The sequence below is a fragment of the Nyctereutes procyonoides genome, unplaced genomic scaffold, assembly GCF_905146905.1.
Source record: "Nyctereutes procyonoides isolate TBG_1078 unplaced genomic scaffold, NYPRO_anot_genome, whole genome shotgun sequence".
Classification (NCBI taxonomy): Eukaryota; Metazoa; Chordata; class Mammalia; order Carnivora; family Canidae; genus Nyctereutes; species Nyctereutes procyonoides.
This window is the reverse complement of record NW_026575046.1, coordinates 48048064-48073823: the sequence shown is the minus strand read 5'-3', so window position 1 is coordinate 48073823 and position 25760 is coordinate 48048064. Positions and strand designations below refer to the sequence as shown.

The window sequence follows — 25760 nt, the reverse complement described above, 5'->3', positions numbered from 1 at the left end:
TGAACCTTTGTGAGAAAATTTTTAAGCATTTTAAGCGTCGCTCAGCCAGCCTCACAGAGCCACTTTTCGTCTTATATAAAGTTTTCCCATCTACCTGCCCACCTATCACACCCACCCAGCATTCATCTGTTTATCTGTCCATCCATCCTCCTGTCTATCCACACAATCTTTATTGGACTGCTGATTATGTACTCATTAAGAAAAACATCTTTTATATGTCTGTCTTCATTATTGATTGTGGCCAGGTACCAAGTTCATGACTTTCCCAGGTCCGAAGATAATAGGATCCACAGGTAACGTTCACCTAGAGCTTACTCTGTGCAAGGCCTTTGGCTGTTGCGTTTTACTAGGATTATATCATTTACTTTTCATTCTGTGGGGTAGTTCCTTTTCCCCCATCTTACAGATGAAAATGAGCAACAAAGAGGTTAACAAGTTCCCACCCAAGGCCGCAGCTAGAAAGTGCAGAGTTGGAAAACAGAAGGACAGTGTGTAACTGGGCTGTGACCATCATGAGGTTGTTTAAATAGATATGTGAGAATGTTCTGACACAAAGTCGCCTTTAGGCTAGGACTTTGTTACCAGGGTCTGCAGTGTGGCCAAAACTATTTCTTATCCTCCTCTTCTGTAACTGTCCCTACCCCCTACATTTGTTGTTTTGTAGACCCTTGATGGTACCATGTCCTCATTCTTGAGGATTTGAGTTTTAGACAGTGTGAAATCAAGGCAGAAGGTGCTAGAATTAAGTGGATGACAGGGAAAGGGTCTTCAGCAGAAGGAGCAGCACGGGCAGTGGTGTGGAGGCATGAAAGTTGTGGCATTTGGATGATGGGTAGTCTCGGATCAGGGCAGCCTGTGGAAGGAGGAGGGCGGTAAGTGATTGGAGGACATATTGTGTGCAGGACCTCCAGATGCCAAGGTGAAGAGTTTGCACTTAACTTTTTGGATCAGTGGTTCTCCAAGTACTGCCCTCAGACCAGTGGCAGCAGCCCCTGTGAAAAATGCCAGGTGTAGGTCCCAGCCCAGACAGATCTGCTGAATTGGAAGCTCTTGGTGGAGCCCAGCAGCCCGGTGTTTTAAAAAGCCCTCTAGATGACTCTGATGCTTGTTTAGCTTTGAGAACTGTTTCAGGTAATGGGGACTTAGTGGCAGTTTCCATGGGGAGAGACATCTAGTATTTTATTTTTTAATTTTATTAAAACAATTTTTTAAAAAGATTTTATTTATTTATTCATGAGAGACACGCACACTGAGGCAGAGACAAAGGCAGAGGGAGAGCAGGCTCCGTGTAGGGAACCTGATGTGGGACTGTGATTGCGGGTTTCTAGGATCAGGCCCTGGGCTGAAGGCGGCGCTAAACCGCTAAGCCACCTGGGCTGCCCTAAAATTATCTTCTTAAGATTTTATTTATTTATTTGACAGAAGAAGAGAGAGCACAAAAATAGGAGGAGCAGCAGGCAGAGGCAGAGGGAGAAGCAGGCTCCCCACTGATCAGAGAGCCCGATGCAGGGCTTGATCCCAGGACCCCTGGGATCATGACCTGAGCCAAAGGCAGACACTTAACTGACTGAGCCACCTGGGTGCCCCACATCTTGTGTTTTATAAAGAAATCAGGTTTGAAGGGGCAGGAATAAAAGCTTTGAGGTCAGCCAGAAAGCACTAAGAAAAAAGGTTGTGAGAGGGAAACAGGATTTGGTTAGAAAGGCTTCAAAAGGAACATTTGAGGGACACCTGGGTGGTTCAGCAGTTGGGTGTCTGCCCTCAGCTCCGGGTGTCATCCCGTAATCTGGGATTGAGTTCTGCATCAGGCTCCCTGCAGGGAGCCTGCTTCTCCCTCTGCTTATGTCTCTGCCTCTCTCTCTGTGTCTCTCATGAATAAATAAATAAAGCCTAAAAAAAAAAGCAAACCCAAAAAACAAAAGGAACATTTGAGTTGTATTTTGAAGGATGCGTAGGAGTGTGCAGGGATATCTCCAGAGGGATAGGGTGAAGGAAGAATGAATTAAATAGGCAGCATGTGCAAAAGTATGGAAGGGAGAAGTCTCGTTCTGAGATACAGGATTGAAAGGTACACTGACATTTGGTGTTTCCTTCTGCATGATGGTTCTTGGATCCAGGCCTCCTGTGTGGCTCTAGGAACCATTTTTGCCATGATAGTGTCTTTGGCAAAACCAGTCCTGGACTTGGGGTCTGCTATCAGGGCTTAGGTTTGGGCTTGGGATGAGCCATTGGGATCCAGGAACAGACCTTTCCCCTGAATGGGGTGGAGAGCATTCACCAAACCACCCCACCTACAATCTGACAAGATTAGCTCATTTTCTTCCAGAATTTATAGTTTTAGCAAAATCCCTTCATAGTTTCTTTTACCCACTTCTTCTTTTTTTTTTTTTTTTAAGATTTTATTTATTTATTCATGAGAGACACACAGAGAAAGGCAGAGAGAGACACAGGCAGAGGGAGAAGCAGGCTCCATGCAGGGAGCCCGACATGGGACACAATCCTGGGTCTCCAGGATCATGCCCTGGGCTGAAGGCAGGCCCTAAACCGCTGAGCCACCTGGGCTGCCCCCACTTCTGTATTTGAATATCAAATGGGGGAGGGGATCCCTGGGTGGCCTAGTGGCTCCCTGCATGGAGCCTGCTTCTCCCTCTGTCTGTGTCTCTGCCTCTCTATGTCTCCCTCTCTCTCTCTCATGAATAAATAAATAAAATATTTAAAAAAAATGAATATCAGATGGGGGAAAACAACTCAGAATATTCTAGACCAACGCTCTCCAGTAGAAATGTAATGTAAGCCACTTATATAATTTTAAATTTTCCAACAGCTATATTAAAAAATTAATTTAAATATTTTTTAACCTAGTATATCAAAAATATTGTTTTGACCTGTAATCAATATAAAAATTATTAGTAAGATATTTTACTTCATGTTTCATTCTAAGCCTTCAACTCATGTGTGTGTTTTACACTTTTAGCACATTTCAATTCAGGAACTAAATTTTCATCAGAAATCTTTTTTTTTTTTTTTAAGATTTTATTTATTTATTCATGAGAGACACAGAGAGAGAAGCAGAGACACAGGCAGAGGGAGAAGCAGGCCCCATGTGGGGAACCCGATGTGGGACTTGATCCCGGGACTCCAGGATGATGCCCTGGGCCGAAGGCAGGTGCCAAACCGCTAAGCCACCCAGGGATCCCCCTTTCATCAGAAATCTATATTTAGATGTCATTAAATTTACAGCTGACAAAAGTAGATGCAAAGTTGTATCAATATTCTTAAATGTTTCCTGGTAATGGAATTGAGTGTCAGTTTTTATTTTTTTAATTTTTATTATTTATTTATTAAAGATTTTATTTATTTATTCATGAGAAACACAGAACGAGAGAGAGAGGCAGAGACACAGGCAGAGGGAGAAGCAAGCCCCATGCGGGGAACCCGATATGGGACTCGATCCCGGGACTCCAGGATCACACCCTGGGCCAAAGGCAGGCGTTAAACCGCTGAGCCACCCAGGGATCCGAAAATTTAAATTAGTTAAAAGTGAAGAAAGTCATACATTTAGTTCTACACTAGGCACATTTCAAGTGCTCGATGGCCATATGTGGTTAGAAGCTACTGGATTGGATAGTGTAGACAATGCAGTCTGGATGTGGACCACGGCCCAAAAATGAGTGAGTGCAGGAAACCCTGGGCTGCCCTGGTGAATTTCCTTTAGTTTATAATGGCTTCTCCCCACCAACATCCTTTCCTCCCCCAACCCTGAGCCAGATTTTGGTCTCTGGGAAAGTCTTGCAAGGGTTGGGTCTGTTTTCCAACGGGACAGGCATTATGGGAGTAGGAGAGAATGGGATGATGGAAAGTAAGTATTTAACAGTCACCTCCCTGAGAACAGCCCTGGTGTATAGCATCTGCCAATTTCTGTGGTGTAAACATTCCCACTTTGGTTAATTTTGAGTGACAAACACCATGTCACTGACAGAGCTTTTCAAGATTTTATTTATTTATTCATAAGAGACACAGAGAGAGGCAGACACACAGGCAGAGGGAGAAGCAGGTTCTATGCAGGGAGCCCGATGCAGGACTCAATCCCAGGGCCCCGGGATCAACCACTGAACCACCCCGGCGTCCTTGGGAAGAGGTTTGTAGTAGCCCTCGTGATAAAGTATTTCTGAGTACAGGTGTGGTAGATGTAAAAAAAACTTTAAGAGTATGGATAACAGTAGAATGTGGTAAAATAATGAATTTTTGAGTGTTTAAGATCTTTGTTTTTAATCTCCAAAAATTATGAAGTTATATAACTTAATTTTTTAAATAATGGTTGTGTTTAACACTCCGCTTACTGAAAGTCCTGGAATTATCCGTATCAGGTTCCCAAGCCAGCAAACGCTAGCTCTGTTATACCTCTGCAGCCAGACTGGAGGTGTGTTGACTAAACCACAGAATGCTGCATCTGGGTGTCACACAGCCATCCAGTCATTTGCAAGATGAGACAACCGCAGACCAGAAAGGGTCTGGGATTTACCCAAGGTCACACAGCACATTAGTCACAAGGCCAGACCCGCAGAAGTCTTCAGAGACCGTGGGTGAGAGATGTAGGTACTCCTGTTACACTGTATTATAAAGCGCTGTCCGCAGCTCCCCAGAAGATCACACCCAGCACACAGGCTGGGTCCCAGGCCTCTTCTCCCATTCTTCTAAGCTACTTGGAGGCAGCACCTCCAGGCCTTTGCTCATCTAGTACCCTCTTCCAGACACGCCCGTCAGCAAGAGCCTCCCTGCCTCGCTGAGGCCTTCTCACTTCTCACGCTTCCCTCTAGGTGGAATTTAGCTCATTTTCCTCTCCTCTCTACTCCATTCGTTCTCTCTCCTACTAGGCACATTTTAGCAGTGACCAGTCTTGGTGTCACTCCGGGAGATGGGACCCTGCCTTCATTCTCGCCCAGGGCTGGTCCAGTGCAAGGGAAGGAGTGAAGGTCCAGGCTGGTCTTTTCTAGAGAGCTGAGACTGTTTGGGGCCCCTGGTGCCCTGGGGAGACTCAAGTCCCACGAGGCACATCCTGAGGCTGACTTCGGCCTTGGGTTTTATTTATTTATTTATTTATTATTTATTTATTTATTTATTTATATTTATTATTTATATTTATTTATTTATTATTTATTATTTATTTATATTTTTTTCGGCCTTGGTTTTGAAAGCAGCAGTTCTTTAGCCAGTGAGAGCTAGTAGGGAGAGAAGGAATCTTCATTCCTCTAAAGGTTTTCCATGTGCAGAATTGAAGAGGTGAAGGTGACTGGAGGCCTGCTTTTGCACAGGGTGAGGATTTCCAAGCCCCTCCCTCATTCGCTCCTGACCACAGGTCTTGGTCAGCCCCCCCCTTTTTTTTAAAGATTTATTTATTTATGAGAGAGAGACACACACACACACATAAATGGGAGGCAGCAGAGGGAGAGGGAGAGAGAATCCAGGCAGACTCCCCGCTGAGCTCAGGAGCCCAATGCGGGCTTGATCTCATGACCCTGAGATCATGACTTGAATGGAAACTGAAAGTTGGACGCCTAAGTGACTGCGCTGCTCAGGCGCCCCACTGCTCAGTCCTTTGACAAGGGACAGACTTGCTGTCTGATCTGTTACCTGTTCACCCCTGGACATCTGGCCCCGGCCTCCAGAAACTTCGGTAATCTTGGGGGAATTAAGTCTGCAGCCCTGGCCGATGGCAGTATTTATTTATTTAACCAAATCTCTGTTGGATTCCTTCCTTGTGCCAAGCCCTGTCCCAGGCCCTTTGGCTACAGAAGTTAGTGCAGGCAGGCCGGGTCTGAGGACCCAGAGGGTGCCGCAGGACCAGCCATGAGTGTCCTTGGCTTCATGCAGGATGGAAACGAAACTTGAGCCAGCAGGAGGTGAGGCCTAGGGACTGGGCAAGCTACCTTCAGTGTGTGTTCTGGGAGGCCTCCCTGAGGAGGCGGCATTTGAGCAGGAGCCGGTGGAGGGAGGGCCACGGCGACAGCAAGTGGAAGGCCCTGGAGTGAGAGTGTGTGAAGACAACGAGGGACGGTGTGCCCAGGTTGCGGTGGCGGGAGATGAGGGCTGGGAAGGCGGGAGTTGCGATCTCACTGTAGATGTTTGCAAACTCCTGGGGGCCCTCAAGTGGGGCAGTGTCTACCCTCCTCTTTGGCCATCGGTCCGATTGGTGTTTGAGTGCCCTCGCTTCTCCTCTATGCCTGTCAGGTGCATTTGTTCTCTTACTTGCTCTGAAGCAAAAGAACTGGGTCCCGTCCTGTGTCTTGGTGCCAGTGTGGATCTTAGCTTAACAACCCCTTTAGTTCAAGTGGAGATGAGGATGACAAAACCTAATCCTGTGGTGAGGATTCAGTGAGGCATGCGGGTCAGGTGTGGGCAGCAATGCCTGGCACAAAGTGGGTGCTTAGTTAATGCCATTGTTACTCTCTCCCCTCCTCTCCCAGCCCTTTATTCCCATTCCTTATGCCTTCCAGCTCCTTCTACCCTCATTTTCCTGCATCTCCCCCTCTTTTGGCTTCTCTGCATTTTACTTGGTGAACCTTCCTGAGGCTTCACTATGATCATGTCCCCCAAAACAATAAGAAAGGAAACATTAAGGTGGAGGCCTTTCAAATGTGCACAGCAGGCCTGGCCACCCTGGCCTGCCCTGGAGACCTGGCACAGGTCAAGATCAGAAGTCCCTGTGCCCTGGGTTTCATCTGGTCAGAAAATTTGCGGTTAGTCTATTTGCCCAGCAGTCCCCTTGTGGAGTACCGGTCAGAGCAGTGATTCACCTGCTTGGCATGGAGGATCTGTACAATCCTGGAGCCTTCTGGTTTTTTCCTGGAACTAACTGGCCTCAGTGCTGAATCTCTTCAGTATTTGTATGATCCTCTTGGTAGGGCTGCCTCTTCCACACGTCATTCATCCTGCTGCCTCTGTAATAGTTAACTCCTTTTTTTTTTTTTTTAAGTAATTCACTTTCTAGAAATTAAATACATTTATTGAAAAAGAAACTTTCATCTCACTGTCCTAAATGGAAAACTAGGATCCACTTGCCACAAACGGAAATAAGAGAAAATAAACCAATTCTGTTAAATTCCAGCTCGACCCCTTTGCTTGCCAAGCCTTCAGCCTGGGCACTGCCAGGCTTCAGCCTTGCTAAAAGGCAGTTGGCACAGTACGGATTCCCCCCTCCCAAAGTGGCCCCCAGAATAGCCCCATGGACTCTGGTCTCCCCCAGGATTTGGATCATTCTCTGTGTTTGGGGAGCTGCCCTGGACATTGTAGAATGTTTAGCAACATGCCTGCCTCTACCCACTAGATGCCAGTAGAACCTCCCTGCTTAGTCTGACAACCAAAATTGTCTCCAGATGTTGCCAGATGTCTCCCCAGGGTGGGAGGGGGGCAAAATCACCCTTATTGAGAACTAGAGGACTTTCATTCAGTCTTCTGTTGTTGGGGGTGGGAGGGCGTCAGACATGCCAGACAGGCTGTGAGCCATGGCCCCTCACCTGTGTGTGCCAACCCTTAGAGCAAGTTGCAGACTGATGATCTCAGGCCAGGTTGGGCCTGTAGACACTTTTTTGTTGTTGGTTTTTTTTTTGTTTTGTTTAATTTTATTTATTTATTTATTCATAGGGACAGAGAGAGAGAGGCAGAGACACAGGCAGAGGGAGAAGCAGGCCCCACACAGAGAGTCCGATGCAGGACTCGACCCAGGGTCTCCAGGATCACGCCCCGGGCCACAGGCGGCACTAAACCCCTGCGCCACCGGGGCTGCCCGACACTTTTTTTTTTGGCATGCGAGACATTCTTAGAAATTTGTTGCTAGCATTTTGTCAGATTCTGGTCTCGAAAATTCTAGATATGTCACTGTGTAGGCTACCTTTCTGCATGGCAGCCATCGACAGGGGCCCCACAGACAGGGATGTGCTCTCCGACTAGCCTCAGACCTCACCACTCCCGTGCATTCCTGATACCGAGGCTCTTTGTCATTGGGGTGTGCCACTGTTTAAACTTCAAGTAGAATTGAGAGGAAATATTTCTCATCTCACATCTCTATCAAAACCGAGGAAAGTAAGGATAATCAAGAGGATCGTGTTCCTAGAAAGTACATGTAAGAGCACAGTTTTTCATATATGCAGCTTCCTTTGCTCCATAAGGTAGCTACCCAGACCTGGTGAGCTCTGCAGCCAGGACTTCTGGCCTACGGAGTCCCAAAAATAGGCTTGCGAGGGCTCTGTGAACTTCCTGAACATGTATACCAACGTGTGCGTGTGTGTGACCCAGAAGGAGTGACTGGGGGCTTTTCAGAGAATGACTTCTTGTTTGAAAGTAAACATTCTGCAAAGAGGAAGTGCAGGTCCCAGGGTCACAGAGCAGGGTGTGGGTGGGAGGGTGTGGGTGTCCACACTTGTCCACATGACTGTATGACCACATTTCATCAGCCAGGGTTTCTGCGGCTTGTTGCTTTGGGCTAGGAGAGCAACTGTTGATCACTGACAGAGATTGTGTATCTAACCTTAAACAAGCCAGAGCTATAAAGAGAAGGTGATGTTAGAAAGTAGCTAGCAGTTCTGTGTACATCTAGAAAGTTGCTCATTGTGGCAGGAGCACTAGGCTGACGTCAGGAGACCTGAGATCTTCCTGGATCTGAGACTGACTAACTTGCTGTGTGACTGTAGCCAGGTGCCATCCCTTGTGTGTTCCTCGCTTCCTAGTCCACGGGGTGAGGGACTTGGAAAAGTTGATCTCAAGGAGGCCTTTCCATCTTAGTTTGCTCATTTCGTTTCTCTGAAATCCTGAATTCTGGATCCATAGACAGCAGCGTTGTGGGGCAGGACCCCTTCCCATGGACTGTAGGGTCCTGGTACCCCTGGTACCCCCTGGTATTCACTAACCTCTCCTCTCCTTCCCGGATTGGGTCTGTGGGGCACCCACTTGTTGGGACACATGCATGTATCCACAGTAGCACTTTGTAAAGCACCTGAAAGTCTGTACAGGCTTCTCAGTCGTTTGAGGCAGATGTGTTACTACTTTCTTGCCTTTCCCGTTATACAGATAGGTGCCCTGGGACTTGGGGAGGGAAAGCAGGGGAGGAGGCGTGACTTCTTGGACTAGAGGGTGAATCAAGTGGCAGGGTGGGGGTGGTGATAAGACAGAGTCAGCAAAATAACTGGCCTTTGCTGGGCTCTTTCATGATTATCTCACCAAATTGTCACAGATCTATGGGACAGAGATGTGGTCACATCCATTTTACAGATGTGAAGACTGAGGGTCAAAGAGAGAGAGAGACTCATCTTGACTAACAGCTAGGTTTGAATCCAGATCATCAGGGCTCCAAAACCTTGTCTCCTTCTCCCTGGGTGCCAGCCCTGGGCACCCCTGGGCACAGTTCAAAGAATACAGGGTGTGTCCCCCTGCCCTCCACCTGAGGAGCCCATCGTCTGGGGCAGAACATAGCTTAGCAATACCTGGTGGGGAGGGGATCTGGCCAGAGGATCCACCTGGCTTCTCCCTCAGGTGCAGCAGGTTCCTCCTGGCGCTGCTGGTGTCCCTGTCCGGGCACAGGTAGAGTCAGGTAGCTGGACATGTGGATGGACAGGGGGCCCACTGTCCACACTGGAGTAACCTGGGGCTGCCTGGAATCCTGCTGTTGGCATGGCCAGCCTGGGGTCTGTGTGTCACATTCACAGGAGCCAGAGTGACTCTGGTCCAGGGATTTGCCCACCATGTTCCCAAGCATGTCCTCATGGGTTTTGTTTGCCATCTGACCCAGTCAGCTGGCTGTCATTCCTCCTCGGCCCTTCAGAAGCACCTCACATTCTTTCAGTCCATCAGGCATGGGCTTTGGAGTCACCCAGGCGTGGGTTGGAACCTGACTGCCCCTGTGCTGCCGTGTGACCCGAGACATGACTTCTCATGCTTTAGAGGCTCGGTTTCCTCACCTGGACATGGAGGGTGATGACAGCTGATTTCACAGCACTTTGTCCAGGGTCAGAAACCCAGCATGTCCCGGTTGGCAGACAGTAGGAGCCCCCTGCCAGGCACTTAGCTAACAGGTCTGGGGTGGTGTTCAAGGCCTAGATGGGCAGATAGTCATGTAAACCAGGCCCACAGGCTGCATTGAGGGCAGGCTTTTACCATTTTTTGAAATAGCACGAACCTTTAAATCTTTATTTATTTTTTTTTAATTTTTATTTATTTATGATAGTCACACACAGAGAGAGAGAGAGGCAGAGACACAGGCAGAGGGAGAAGCAGGCTCCATGCACCAGGAGCCTGATGTGGGATTCGATCCCGGGTCTCCAGGATCGGGCCCTGGGCCAAAGGCAGGCGCCAAACCGCTGCGCCACCCAGGGATCCCAGCACGAACCTTTATAAATTGACATCTCTCTCATAAGAATCCAGAGACCAGGAGAGGCGCCGCTAGGAAGACAGCAGTCCAAGGAAGAGAGGAGACAGCCCCATGGCCCCCAGCCACCATCTGGCTTGGCTTGAAGGATCAGCAGCTCTGGCTTCTTGGGCCTGTATTTCTGCCTGGGGTCTTTGAGCTGGCTGAGTGCAGCTGCCCCGGGGATGGGCCCCTGCTGCCCTCTCTGCCTCTGCCCCCCGCCACCCCTGGGTAGCATGTATGCCCTGCCGGGCCCTGAAAGGCACAGATAATTCCAGTCCTGGGTGGGAAGTGGGGAAACAGAGGATGGATGGGGGCCATGGGGCTGTTTCCTCTCTTCCTTGGATTGCTGTCTTCCTAGCGGTGCCCCTCCTGGTCTCTGTCAGGCCTCGGGCTTGTGTTGTCACCGAGGGGTTTAACTTTTGCAGCTGTTGCAGAGTCTGGGGCGGCTTTCATTCATTCACTCATTCTCGCACTGGCTTGTGGACTCTGCCCTTCTCTCCCTTCCTGCATCAATGAATGTTTATGGAGCACCAGCTGTGTGCCAGGCCCTGCTTCAGATGCTGAGGGCACGGACACAAAGCCTTGCCTTCAGGGAAATTACATTCTAGGGGCAGTGGGGTGGACGTGGAGAGGTGGACAAAGAGACAAAATCAGATTGCACAGCCCACAGAGTGACAGATGGTGAGGTGCGCTGTGCACACGTGAGTACTTAGACTTGCCTGGGATGCCCACTGTTCCTCCCTGCACCCCTGCTATTCTCGTATTGCTCCTTCACGCTGTCGTCAGGTGCCCTGGGGACCTGCCATGTGCGTCCAGCTGCCGGCGTCACGAGTGGTAGCCGTGCACTTACCGAGCTCATGGGAGGGCTTCTTCACGCCATCCTGCTGGATCACTACCTGGTGTGTGGGGGGGGTCCTCCAGGTGCCCCCACAAGACAGATGAGCAAACCGGACTACAATCCCTGAGCTTGCCCCAGGGGGGCTGTTAGTCGTTGTTCCAGCCAGAACTAGAACCCACTGTGTGGGTCTGCAGTGCTGAAACACCATGTTCACCTTAGTTCATGCAGGTGTGTTGGTTTCTTGGCGACTTGTGTCCCTCAGACAATGAATTGAGGAAGGCCGGGGCTTGTCTTGGGGATGCAGTAAGACAGGCAGGCCCACCCTGCACCGTTTTCCTGGCTCTGTGAGCGGGCCAGCGCTGGTCTGCCTGTGGTGCCACACTGCCACCCTTTGTTTCAAATCCTACTTGTCCTTTAAGGACCATCTCAAATGCCACAAATGTTTAACAAATTTAGTTGACAGTGGTATCTCCGACCTGGCAGACATTTCCTGTGACCCTGCTCACTCTGCATCTTAAGGATTCAGGAGGCCATAGGACCCTCCATTCTAAGTCCTTTTCCACGGCCCTGGCTCATTGCTCTCCGGCTCAACAGGGGCCCTGGCACAGCTGGCTTAGGGAATGGTGGCTGGGCACACCGATGGTCAGATGGGATCAGAAATGTCTGTGCTGACACACAGCTTCCTGTGTCTCTCCCCAGGGGCTGCAGGTCCAGTTTGCATCTGGTTCCAAGGCTGAACTTGGCCTTTCCTGAAAGGTGGTATGATGAGGATGGTGGTGATGGTGATTAACCATCCTAATGATGATGGTGATTGTCACTTGTCACGTTCTGACTAGGTGCCAGGCACTGTGTTTTTTTACCCGTGCGATCTCATTTAATCTCCCAAGACTGCATCAGGGTGGGAATGTGTTTCCCCCTTTTACAGAGGGGGACCTGGAGTCCCACAGTCACCCAGTAGCAACCTCTGGACTCGGGCTCAGGGGACTTTGATCCTGAAGCTAGTGCTCCTTACCTCTGGGCAGGACATGAGGGGTTAGCACCTCCGGATTCGGATCACCTCAGTAGCACCCCAGAGTTGCCTGGGACTTGGGCCAGCACATTAGGATGCGGTGCCATCTCCACCTCCACATCCACCCCAGGGATTGTGGCACAGGGGCCCTAGAATGTGCTAGATAGGCTCAGAAGCTCACTGGATCATCTCTCCTCCCTCCTGCCTTGCAGAACTGCCCCTCTACCCCAGGAGCCCCAAGATCACCCCCTGGGCTCTGGGGGCCCTTCCTTCCCGTTGGGGCTGCTCGGTACACGTGGTTCCTTCTGCAGGCTTTCTGTGGATGTGGCAGGCATGGCTGAGGGTGGAGGGAGGAGGCACAGCGTTCCAGGGAGGCTTTGTGGGTGTGGGCTGCCCCTCTCAATGGCCATATTGTTTGGCCTGGGGCTCAGAGGTGCGGAGGTTTTGGGACTCCACCTACAGGGACAGGCTGCTGAGAAGCTGGAGACATTTTTGTGTTGACTCTTCTGTTTTTGGGTGGCTGCCCCGTGGACTTCTTTCTACAGACCTCTGTTGAGTAACCAGAAACCTCTTGGCTTCCATGCTGCTGGGGTGTCCCCGCACCCAGAGGCCAGCGCCTCTCAGAGCAGGGAGGCCTGGATGATTGTGGTATCTATCGCTGCTTCCCCAGGGACAAACAGGCCCAGAGACGCAAAGGGCCCACTCAGGCTCCATGCCTTCAGCGGCTTTGTATCTTGGAGTCAGACAGACCTGGGTCTTTTTCCTTATGTGCTCCATCCCTTATGTGCTGAGGGGCTGTGGGGAAGCTCTTTCCCCGCCAAACCTCAGTTTCCCCATCTGTAGAAGAGGGGTAAGTGTAACGGCTCACATAAAGGAATGCTTAGCGCAGTGCCGGGAGGCGTTAGGTGTTCACTCAGGGCAGCCATCAGCTCTGCTCTCTCGGGTGGCAGAGTGGGAGGGACTGGCTTCTGTCTGGCTTTCCGTGCTGAATCTAGCCATCAGCTATGTTAGTCACCTTTTGGCTGTTCTGCCCTGATTTCTGGGCATTTTAAGGCCACTGAGGTGTTTTACTTACATGCATTCATTTATATATCCAGAGGCTTCACTAATGGATGATATGAATGGACTTTTAGAAGCATAACCTGCTTATTCAATGGTAAAGTGACTTGAGTTACTCACCTTGAAGTCCAAAACGTGTGTTGCAAGTGACTTAGAGCTGTTCAGAGCTTCATTTTCCAGGTGTGAAGACTGAGGATCAGAGCAGGAAAGGGGTTATGGCCGCCCCACAGAAGGACAGTGGCAGAACTGGGAGTCTGTGCAGACCTCCTGGCTCTGGCTTATTTAAGTTTAATTCTAGGAGTGTTGCCAACATGCATTTATTGAGCACCTTATGTGTCCTCACTCCGTGTTCTTATTGGCTTCAGGGAAGGCCAGGGAGGTGAGGGGACCCAGGCCCAGAACAGAGTGTTGATGCCTCATCTCTGGCCTGAGCGTGCCTCAGTTGTCTCTCAGGGGCTGCCGGGCTGTGGCAGTGCCAGCCTGATTCTGCTGCTTGGCCCTGCTGCCCGTGGACTGTAAAAGTTAATTTTGAAACCCTGTGGGTGGTCCAAACTTTCTCTTATCTGGGCTGGGACATCCTAGCTCCCTTATCTCTGGGTGAGCAAGTTCACTTGGTATGTGTGAGCTGACCAGTGGGGCCCAGTGAGGGCTGGAGCAAGGAGAGAGAGGGGCCCTTTCCCCAACCCACCCAGAGGCTGTGGCTTCCTCCTTGAGACATGAGGAAGGGGGGAGGGGGTCACTAGGTCTCTTCCACTGGGGAGATGAACAGAGCCCAGACTTGGCACTCAGGTAGTTCCCAGTTCGGGTCCTGGCTCTGCTACTACTCATTTCATATGTTCACAGCCTTGAGAAGTGTGTGGTGTATTGTCCTTGGCCCAGAAGGGACTAGCTGTGCCATCATAAATGTTTCTGTGGACTCAGTAGTCACTTTCTGGTACAGATACTCATGGTCTCTTCTGCAGCCTCCCTCTCTTTTCTCTTTTTTTAATTTTTTAATTTTTTTAAATTTATTCATGAGAGAGAGAGAGAGGCAGAGACAGAGACACAGGCAGAGGGAGAAGCAGGCTCCATGCAGGGTGGCTGACGTGGGACTCGATCCCGTGCTCCAGGATCATGCCCTGGGCTTGAAGGTAGGTGCGAAACTGCTGAGCCACCCGGGCTATCCCCTCTCTTTTCTCTTTACTTGGAATTGGGTTTCAATCCATTCAGTGGTGAACAATTTAAAAAATTTTTTAATGTTTTTTTTTTCTTCTGGTTTTAGTTTGTTTGCTTTTATTAAAAAATGAAAAAGAGGGATGCCTGGGTGCCTCAGCGGTTGGGCATCTGCCTTCAGCTCGAGGTGTGATCCTGGGGTCCTGGGATCCAGTCCCATATCGGGCTCCCTGTGTGGAGCCTGCTTCTCCTCTGCCTCTCTCTCTACCTCTCATGAAGAAATGAATAAAATCTCTAAAAAAGAAAAAAAAACCCTTTACTCAGACCTTAATCTCTCTGAGCCTCAGTGTCCCCATATGTAAAATGGGAATAAAATACCACTGAATGCTAATAACAATTGGCAACATTTATTGAGCATTTCCTTACTCTGTGCCCGGTAATGTTTTTAGTGCCTGGCATACATTATCCTGTTTAATCCTTACAATAAGCCCCATGAGGTATAGGCATTTTTTAGGATACCTACCTTAAATCGTGAGTGGACGATAACCCACACAAAGTGTATGGCATAGGGCTTGGCACAGAATAAGTTCTTGATTCTAATTAAATGTCAGGAATGGGGAAACTGAGGCTGACCCCAGGTAACCTGACAACCCCTTACATCTTGGGGAGGTTGAGGGCACGGAGTGAGACCATATAGGTAAAACAGCTGCATACCTGGGGGTTTCTTTGTGTGTGACTTAAAAGAGTGGAAATCACCTTGGTGTTGATGTCTAGCCCCAAAAGGTGGGTCTGGTAGAGAGGAGAGATTTTTAATTCTGGCTCTATCTGTCTTAAGGAGCATTGAGTTGACTGATGTGCACAGCTCTGAAGAAGCTTATACAGTATGCATCCCCAGGCTGAAAAAGGAGAAGATACTTCTTTAATTGAGCTGTGCAGGTGCTGTGCTGTGTGCACACCTGCCTAGGCCTCCTGCCAGGTGGGCTCATTTCCCAGATGCGGAGATTGTTTTTTTTTTTTTTTTTTTTTTTTTTTGAAAGAGAGCTTCAGGGGCACAAGGACTGTTGTTTTTCGCTGCTGTCTTCCTGGTGGCCAAAAGAGCATGGGGCGGGATAGGTGCCTGATGAATCCGTGAATGAATGAATCAATAAATGAGTGAGTGACGGGAGAGGTGCTGTGACCTGCCAAGATCACGTAACAAGGCCGTGACCTTATGCTGTGCCATGACAGCTGCTTAATCTAAACTGATGCGGAGGCAAACACAGGTTTCCAGTTTCGTCTGGCCTCCAGCCAGAGAAGCAGCCAGCAACTGCATGCTGTCCCCGGCCAGGCACCCTCAGCGTGTGTACGGGCTGGCGTCTCCGGGAAACGAAGCTCGGGAGTGGGAGGAGGGAGACCCGCCATGGTGAGGGTACTCTGACGAGAGGCCCGGAAAAAGCAAGCGCCTCTCTTACCAGAATGTGCTGCCTGTATCCGAGCTCAGGCTGACCTGCCTTCTTAATGCAGGGCCGCTGTTGTGAGCCTCCTGGCCCGCGTGGACCAGGGTTCAAATCCCAGCTCTGCCTGCACCAGCTGTGGGTTCTAGGGGAGGGTGAGAGAGGAAGTCCCATCTTACATGTTGAGTTGAAACCTTATAATGAAGACATTCAGAGGCCAGCAGGGAAGATGCCTGATATATTGTAGGCCCTCCTAGTTGGTTGGGGAAGGGGTTGGGCCCAGGGAATGGGAGCCTCTTAAGTACGAGCACCGGGTTTGCATCTTGGCCTCACCCCTTATGAGTTGGGGCCTTGACGAGTTACTGAATCTTTCTGTGCCTCAGTTTTCTCATCTGGGATAGGGGATGGTGAACGACGGCCTGTGCACAGTCTGGCCCACCCCTTGTGTTTGTAGATGAAGGCTTGTGGCACACAGCTGTGCCCATCTGTTCTGGTACCTCTGGCTGCTTTCTGGCGACAAAAGCAGTCTGCTTGCAACAGAGACCATATGGCTGCAAACCTGGAAACATTTACTATCTGGCCCTTTATAGAGAAAGTGTGGTAACCCTTGATCTATAGAGTGGGAATAATAACAGTATTTACATTACAGAATTGTGTGTAGATAAAACGAGACACTGTGAATAAAGAGCCATGAAGGGCACTTGGGTCACTTTTTAAAAATTTTTTTTGAGAGAGAGAGAGCACGCACAAGCGGGGATGAGGGGCAGAGGGAGAGAGAGAGAATCCTGAAGCAGACTCCATACCCAGCACAGAGCCCCACACGGGGCTGGATCCCATGACCCTGAGATCATGACCAGAGCTGAAACCAAGAGTCTGACCCTTAACCTACTGAGCCACCCAGGTGCCCCGAACTTGGGTCACATTTTAAGAGCCATGCAGTCTCTTGCTCTGGGATCCTATTCCTTCCTGCCTGTACCTCTCCTTGGGCTCCTTCCTCCAGTCCCTCATAACCACTAATGTCTGTCTCTGGATTTGGCTGTTATGGACATTTCATGTAAATGGAATCATATATGTGGCCTTTTGCTGTCTGACTTCTTTCATTGGTACAATGCTTTCAGGGTTCATCCATATTGTAGGATGTGTCAGTGCCTCATTTCTTTTTATGACTGAATCATATTGCATTGTGTAGATAACACCACATTTTGTTCTGTGCGTTGCCTTTTCACTCTGTTGATAGGGTCCTTTGATGCACAAAAGTTTTAAATTTGGATGAAGTCCAATATGCTTATTTTTTCTTTTGTTGCCAGTGCTTTCAGCATCATATCCAAGAAATTGCCAAATCCAATGTCAGGAAGCTTTTCCCCTGTGTTGTCTTCTGAGAGTTTCATAGTTTCAGCTCTTATGTTTTGGTCTTTGATCCATCTTGAGTGAATTTTTATATATGATTAAGGTGTAAGGGTCTACCACCTTCATTCTTTTGCATATGGATATTTTAGTTTTCCCAACGTCATTTGTTGAAAAGACTGTCCTTTCCCCACTGAATGGTCTTGGCATCCTTGTTTGAAAATCATTCGCCCATATATGTAAGGGTTTATTTCTGGGCTGTCTTTCCATTCATGTATATGTCACTCTTCCTTTAGTACCAGGATGTTTTGATTACTGTAGCTTTGTAGTAAATCTTGAAGTCAGGAAGTGTGAGATTTCTGACTTTCTTCTTTTTCAAGAATGATTGTTTTGGCTATTAGGGGTCCCTTGATATTCCATATGAATTTTAGGAAAGATTATTCAATTTTTATAAAAGATGCCATTAAGATTTGATAGGACTTGCACCTGTAGATGGGGTATATTGACATCTTAACAATGTTGAGTCTTCCAGTCCACGAACATGGACTGTCTTTCCATTTACTTGCACTTTCTATAACTTCCTTCAGCAATGTTTTATAGCTTACGGAGTATGAATATTTTGCCTTCTTGATTAAGTTTTTTTTCCTTCCTAAGTATTCCTGAGTTATTTTCTTCTTTTTTGATGCTATTGTAAATGGAATTGTTTCCTTAGTTTCCCCCCCTTTTTTTTTTAAGGCTTTATTTATTCATGAGAGATGCGGAGAGAGAGGCAGGCAGAGATATAGGCAGAAGGAGAAGCAGGCTCCATGCAGGGAGCCCGATGTGGGACTCGATCCCGGGATTCCAGGATCATGCTGAGCCAAAGGCAGATGCTCAACTGCTGAGCCACCCAGGCAATCAGTCCCAAGATTGAGTCTTGATAGGTTGCATAGTTTTTAGGAATTTGTCTAGGCTATCCAGTTTGTTAGTGTACAGTTGTTCATAGTACTCTCCTATAATCTTTTATTTCTGTAACATCAGTAGTAATGTCTCCATTCATTTCTGATATTAGTAATTTGAGTCCTCTCTTTTTTTTCTTAGTCAATCTGCCTAATCGACACATGTTTTTCATTATCTTGGATGTATATCTAGGAGTGGAATTCCTGGATCAATTGGTGGTAATGCTGTGTTTAATATTTTAAGGAACTGCCACATTGTTTTCTAAAGTACCTGCACCATTCCCCCCATCATTGTACAAGGGTTCCAGTTTGTCCATATCCTTGCTAACACTTATTGTTGTCCTTCTTTTTAATTCTAGGCATCCTAGCAGCTGTGAAGTAGTGTCTCATAGTTTTGATTAGCATTTCCCTAATGACCAATGATGGGGAGCATCTTTTTATATCCTTATTGGCCCTTTGTTTCTATTTTGGAGAGACATTTATTCATATCCTTTGTCCATTTTTAAGTTGGGTTATTTGTCCTTTTATTGTTGAGTTGTAAGAATTTTTTATATATTCTGGATACTAGTCTTTTATCAAAATATATGATTTTCAGGTATTTTTCCCATTCTTTGGGTTGTCTTTTTACTTTTTCAGTCCTGCACTTTGATGTACAAAAGCTTTTATTTATTTTTTTTTAAATTTTTTTATTTATTTATGATAGTCACAGAGAGAGAAAGAGAGAGAGGCAGAGACATAGGCAGAGGGAGAAGCAGGCTCCATGCACTGGGAGCCTGACGTGGGATTTGATCCCAGGTCTCCAGGATCGTGCCCTGGGCCAAAGGCAGGCACCAAACCGCTGCGCCACCCAGGGATCCCCAAAAGCTTTTATTGTTGATGAAGTCCATTGCGTCTGTTTTTTCTTTTGTTGCTTGTAATTTTGGTGTCATTTCTGTTCACCCGATCTTAACCAATTGTCATATACTCCTTGACATGCACTCAGGTATCCACGAAGCCTTTTTGTAAAAGATGAGAGGATATTTAAATAATTGCATATGTATTATATATACGTACATATGTACATATATGTACATACTATTTATATATACTCATCTTTTGGGAAAATACTCATTGAGGTAGACTCCATTTTTTTCTATCTGACCATCTTTAATTATGCACATCCCTAAAGCCTCTGAAAATACCCAGGGCTTCTCAAACCATCCCTTGGTAAAGGCTTACCAGGATGATCTTATATCCTACCCAAGCCCTTAGCTCTTCAGTTAGAAGCACAAAGAATAAGGAACATTGATGAGGAACTTCAGGTTAATAAGGAGGATAAAAAGGATAATTCTGCCGGTTTGCTCCCAAGATTTCTCTACCACCATCTTACATTAGTTTTTGCCAGGAGGAGGGGAGATGTGGCCCCAAGGTCCAAGCTTCTTGCCCTTTTGCAAATTCTTATAGAGCAGTGGTTCTCAAAGTATAGTCAGGGAACCAGCAGCGGCACCCCCTGGGTGCATTTGTTGGAAATGCAGATGCTTGGACCCTACCTGACACTGCTTAGTGAGGTTTTGTTTTAACAAGTTCTCCAGGTGATTCTGATGCATGCTAAAGTTTGAAGACCACTGGCATAGTGTTTTTAGCTGGTAGCACTTAGAGATGACTAGGAAAATCTTATTTGCCAAATGAGATGGCATCCTCGTCCTCCCCTTTCATTGTTCTAATTCATCTTCATCATCTCTTGCCAAAGATCAGATGCTTTCGGTAACAACAAATAGAAAATCTCAAATTAGCCTAAACAATGGAAGAAATTAATTGTCTTGCATATTTTATTTGAAAAGTCCAGAGGAAGGTCAGATTTGAGACGGATATCGAGCATGGCTCAGTTACACTGTGAGTGAATCTCTCTTCCCTCCTCTTTGTATCAGCTATGTCTTCATGCTGGCTTCCCTCATGGTTGAAAGACGGCTGCCTGTGACCATTGGGGCTTCGTGCTTCCTAATTGTCTCCAGAGGGAGATATCATGACATCTCACACCATCAAGCAGAGCTCACCAGCTTGGCTGTGCTTAGACCAGCCCTGAGCCAGCCGTCAGGGCAAGAGGCAGAGAATTTCCCTGGTTGGGTTAGGCCTCCTCTCCCCACTGGGGATGAGGTGAGTCTCACTCAGCTACCATGGCTGTTTCACAAAGGGGAAGGAAAGAATGCTGTGTTGGCAGGGGGGAAGGCAACCATGATGCCTTGGCCTTTTGCTGTTTGTGCCAAATCCACTGTTCCTCTGCTTTCCCACCCTCTAGAGATACCATATCTGATGTTGGTCGGGGGGAGGGGGGGTTCCTCTAAAGCAGAAACCCTGTCTGTAACACCCTTTATTGAAACCCTCTGGTGCCTTTCTCCAGACATACAGAACTCTCAGGGTCAAGTTCATATTTGAGATGTTCGAGTTCTAGTTCCAGTTAACCGTTGATGAACCTTTTGGAACATTCCACCTTTCCCCCCTTCATTCTCTTCCAGGCTATTTTGCCTCTGCACTTGCTGTGTTTTGCTTACACTGTCTCTGTGCTGCTTCATTTGACAAATTTGCCCTTCAAAACCAGCTCTTCTCTCGGAGGCCCTCCAGGATGGCCACAACTTTTTTTGATAACTTAGTCATGATGTGCCTATATTGGCCTCTGCCTGTGGTCTTGGGGCAGGGACATGTCTGGTTCATCCTGGGTCCCCAGTCCCCAGGCTTGTTAGAGACTAGGAACTCAGATAGTGTTTGTTGATTGAGTACTACTTTTATGGTCCTGCTGTGCCTAGCACTGTGAAGCCCCCTGGTAGTAGTCAGTTGGTACTTGTCAATGAATCAATAAACTGATCACAAACTGCACTTCACCACTTCCTGAGAAAACCTTGAGCCACAGTGCTTGCTGCTCTCAAGGGAGCATGAAGGATGAGCCTCTGATGGGTTCAGGGAGTTGGTCCTTGGTACTTGTAGCTGTTGCATTTGGGGCTTGGTGAGGGCTTAGGGGCCTTCAGCTCTGCACCCAGGAACCCTTGACCCTAAGAAGCCTCTTTTCATTCCTAGACACAGTGGGCACAGGCCTGCTGGGGCTCTAATTGTAGACAGGCATAGATATCCCATCTCCCTTCAGTTGAATAGATGCATCTATTACCAGGGGTTATTTTAAGACAGTTCTTCCCATTTAAAAAAAAAAGGTTTATTTCTAATATTTTTAGGACTCCTGTATGTTGAGTAAAATGTGGAAAATATATACCAGTACAGACTACCTGTAATCCTTCCCTGGGTATTAATGTATGTGCTTCCATTCTGTTTCCCTAGCATGAATATTTAGTGACTTCCTAAGGTATTGGGATGCATATTTTATTTTTATTTATCGTTATTTTATTAATAGAGATTATTTTGTTAATTACCCCACACATTTCTGTGGAAGTCTCCTGCAACCCTGCCACTGACAAGCTGAAAGAACCTTAAGACCCATGTAGAGGAACCTATAAAGAACTGTCATGAAAGGGACCTTTCTTTTTGGTATCACATCAAGACAATAAGATGTGAAAATTTTAAAACCAAAAGGAGAAAAAAAACACTTAAAATAAAGGGGGAAGAAAACCCAAACCATATTTTGCTATATGTGAGAGTATTGTCAGGCAGTATTTACACAAAGGTTAAAGGAATATCACTCTAACACATTTGTGATGAATACCAATGAGTGCTGTTTCTTCAGACTTCTGCAGGATGGTTATCTTTTATTTCTTTTTCTTTTTTTAAAGATTTTATTTATTTATTCACAGGAGACAGAGAGAGAGAGAGGCAGAGACACAGGCAGAGGGAGAAGTAGGCTCCATGCAGGGAGCCCGATATGGGACTTAATCCTGGGACCCCAGGATCACACCCTGAGCCAAAGGTAGATGCTCAACTGCTGAGCCATCCAGGCGTCCCAGATGGTCCTCTTTTAAAAACATTTTATTGGGGTCCATATATAAGTTGTGAAATAGTGTGGGTTTAATCTTGGCATAGAGTCAAAAGTTGGTACGTTTATTCCCGGGAATAAGACCAAAGCTAAGCTCAGAGCTTCTCAGCAGCCAAAGCAATCAGTCAATCAATCAGTCAATCAGTAAATTTTAACAAATTGCAAAAGGAAAGTGCATGGGGTCATGGGGATCTAGAATTGCAGAAGAGGAAGTGAACTAGATTGGCAGAATGTTCAGACTTTCCTAGTGCTGAACTCTGGAGAGGATGGTCATAGGGACCTTGTGTCACAGTATTGCGTAAGGGACAGTTCCCTGACAGATACAGGAACTGCCAGAATTTGGTCACTTCTCGCACTGTGGTAATAACAGTGGGTGTGTTGATATACTGTGGTTCTAGAAGGCATGGATTTGTAGGAAGCCTGAATAACATGGTCTAAGTGTGATACTTGGTGGTTCTGTTTGCTAGAAATTCAGCAAGGGCATATTAATTGGTGTGGCTTTGCTATTGTGCTTTCATGTTGAGAATCTCATGTAAGTGCCTTGATGTTGGAGGTAACAGCAATTAGTGCCATTTTACAGATGAAATTGAGGCTTGGGGAGATTAAGTGACTTACTCAAGGTCACACAGCCAATTTAAGTGGCACTATCAGGACTTGAATTCAGGTCCATCTTGTCCTTTGCGACTGCAGGCTGTGAGAGAAGAGGGAATCGCCTGAGCCTGTGCTGCATTCACGGTGTGGGCAGAGTTTGGACTGTTGTTTTGTAAACACCACCTCATGTAGTCCTTACAGTAACTCTGGGTGGCCCATAGTATTCTTCTGTTTTACAGAAAGGCCACACAGGTATTAAGGGGTGGAGAGGCAGAGCACGGGCTCCTGACCTGGGTTTGCTGAGGGGACTTCAGAGTGTATAGGATTTCAGTAGAACTGCATGCAAACACTTGTTCCTATTTGCATTTTTCTGGGTGAGAGGAGAGAGGTTACCTTTCATAGAGTCTCAAAAAACAACACAAGTACAGAAGAATCCCAGATCTGTGAGCTCAAGGAAGGAGTCCTAGCTACAGCTCTTACTGACTGAGCCCAAACTGGGTGCCTGTTGCTCAGCAAGGCTTGGATGACCTTGCCAAGGTCATTCCCTTGGGGTTTGGGTGTGTATTCCCCCCCACCTTACAGGCTGCTCAGGTAGCAAGTGGTTTTCCATAATGACACATTTTGCTTCATACATTGCCTCTCATGTCTGGGCTTTTCTGGCTTTTCTGGGCAATTAGTAGGATTTTTCTGTCCTTCTGTGGAGCTGAGAATTGTTAAAAGGCAGAATGAGATGCTATACTGCAAGAGGTCAATGGCTGTGTCCAGGTCCCCTCCGGTCCCTGATCCCTGGGAACAGTCTGGTGATTGGATGGATGACTGGCAGAAAGAAGTTCCTCTTCCCACTGTCATGGGTTGTCAGACATTAATTCATCTGTGATGGCTTTTATTCAGGGTCACTGTAGTTTTAGAAGTCCTGGAGAAGGAGTACTAGCCAGGCACGGCTGGAGTGACCCCAGGAGCCTCAGAGGCCATGTCCTTCCTTCCTGGCAGGAGGTGGTGTGCAAGCTGCGGTATCTCCTTATGTGGCTCTCTCTCCTGGCTGGCATGGAGCCTTCTACAACATGGTGCAGGCCTGTCTGCTGCCCTAGGAAGTTAGGAGGGCCGGCACTGTCTTGCTACCCCCAGTAGCTAGCTAGTACTCTGGACCCCTGCTTGACCCACTGTGGCCTGTCCCCCTAAATATAGCCCAGTGGTGTGGCCCATGTTAGAGCAGTGGCATCAGCAGCCCCATCTTCTAGCTGAGAAAATGCACTCAATTGGAGTGCCTTGCCCAAGGCTATAGCAAGTGACTGGTGGGTCTGGGACCTGGGTCCAGCCATGCATTGCTACATCCTTATATTTACATTGCCGGGAAGCCTCTGGAAGTTCACCATAAGCTGGAGACTCCATGGAAATACGGAAGCCCCTCCTCCCTCCTCTGGCCGGAGAGCAGCTCTGGCCCAGGGGTTTCCGGTTGGCACCAAGGGTGCTCTGCATTCTTTGCATCCTTCTCTGGCCCCCATGCTGCTGGGAGCCCCTGGGGGTATGGGTCTGATTGTGATCCTGGGCCCACTGCCTAGTGGTTGTGTGGTGAATGAATGAATGCATGTGTGAATGAATGACCTGGGGAGGTTGAAAGCCTTTCTAGTACATGACCTGTTACCAAATAATCTGCGACCTTGGTCAGCCCCATCCCCTTTCTGGGCCTGTTTTTTTTTTTTTTTTTTTTTTAATATTTTCTTTATTCATGAGAGACACACACAGAGAGGCAGAGACACAGGCAGAGGGAGAAGCAGGCTCCCTGTGGGGAGCTCAATGCGGGACTCGATCCCAGGACCCTGGGATCACCACCTGAGCTGAAGGCAGATGCTCAACCACTGAGCCACCCAGGTACCCCACTGGGCATGGGTTTCTACACCTGAGCTGGCCTTTGAGCCCCGATGTTCTGGCGTTCCAAGCCAGCAAGGCCCTGGCCTCTAGAAGGTGGAGAGAGGCAAGGGATGGGTGCTGGGATTCTGTGAGGGCTTGGCCGGCATGTATGTGGGCAGAGGTGTCCTCTGGGACTCCTGGCTGTGGAGCCTAGGAAGTGGGGCAGCTGGCAGCTGGGGCGCAGGAGGAGGGTGCAGGGCCTGGTGGGAAAAGGCGATTTGTGGCAGCTGTGCGTTTCCATGGCAACTTTTTCCCCCCTGAAAAATACCCAGTAAACCCTCTAGATTTTAGGGCACCCTATGAGGTTTGGGGTCAGATTGGGGTCATGCAGACTGGACAGGCCCTGGGACGGGAGGAGGAGAGGCCAGGGAGCAAGGGCACTGGGTGCTGGCAGATCCTGCTGGACCAGGGCCAGGTCCCGGCTGTGCACCCCTCCCTGCTCATTATTACTTTGCCTTTTGTTTTCTGTAGATCATGATCGAGTTCTGTCCTGGAGGAGCTGTGGACGCCATCATGCTGGGTGAGTCTTCCTAGATCCAGTGTGGTGCTCGGTGGGCTCTAGAACCCTGGTCTAGGACTGGGTCACTCCCCTGCCCCAGCAACTCACATGGCCTCTTGGAGTATCTTCATTCTGTCCCCTTTCAGGAGCAGGGGTTGGTTTCTTGGCGAGAATGTAGGGCTCTCATTGCAAAACCAGCACTTCCTGTTCAAAAAGCCATGTGTCCTTGAGCTGGTCACTTGCCCCCTCAAGCTTTTTTGGCCATGAGAAGGGTGATGCTTCCTTTGCCCCACCCCACAGCACCCTTAGGAGGTGAAAATGAGACCCCTGAGGGAAGTTCTTTGAAAAGCGGGGATCCCCACCCATTTTGTAAGAGCTTAATGGGGGTGTTGTCAGATTTTCATACCCCAGACAAGTTTGAGCAGTAAAAAAATTCATTTCTCTGAATATTTTGTCAATAGTCCCTGTATGCCAGAGATGGTGGTGGGTGCTTTCACATATTTTACCTGAGTGTTTCTGTTTTATTTTTGGCCAGATTGACACTTAGAAGGGTTAAGGAGGTGGCCTAGAGTCCCCAGCAGGACTGAGATGGGAGCCTGGGTCTTGTAGGCATGGTACGCAGTGAGGGGAGGCCGAGG

At 48.0% G+C, this 25760-nt stretch overlaps 1 protein-coding gene across 1 annotated transcript in view; it reads left to right on the top strand.

The window, feature by feature from the left end:
- The window catches only part of STK10 (serine/threonine kinase 10), a 111499-nt gene that overhangs the window by 28716 nt on the left and 57023 nt on the right, over positions 1–25760 (top strand). Inside the window, exon 3 of the mRNA XM_055325302.1 lies at positions 25095–25143. Coding sequence (XP_055181277.1) covers positions 25095–25143 — 49 coding nt within the window. The remainder of the gene's footprint in view (positions 1–25094; positions 25144–25760) is intronic.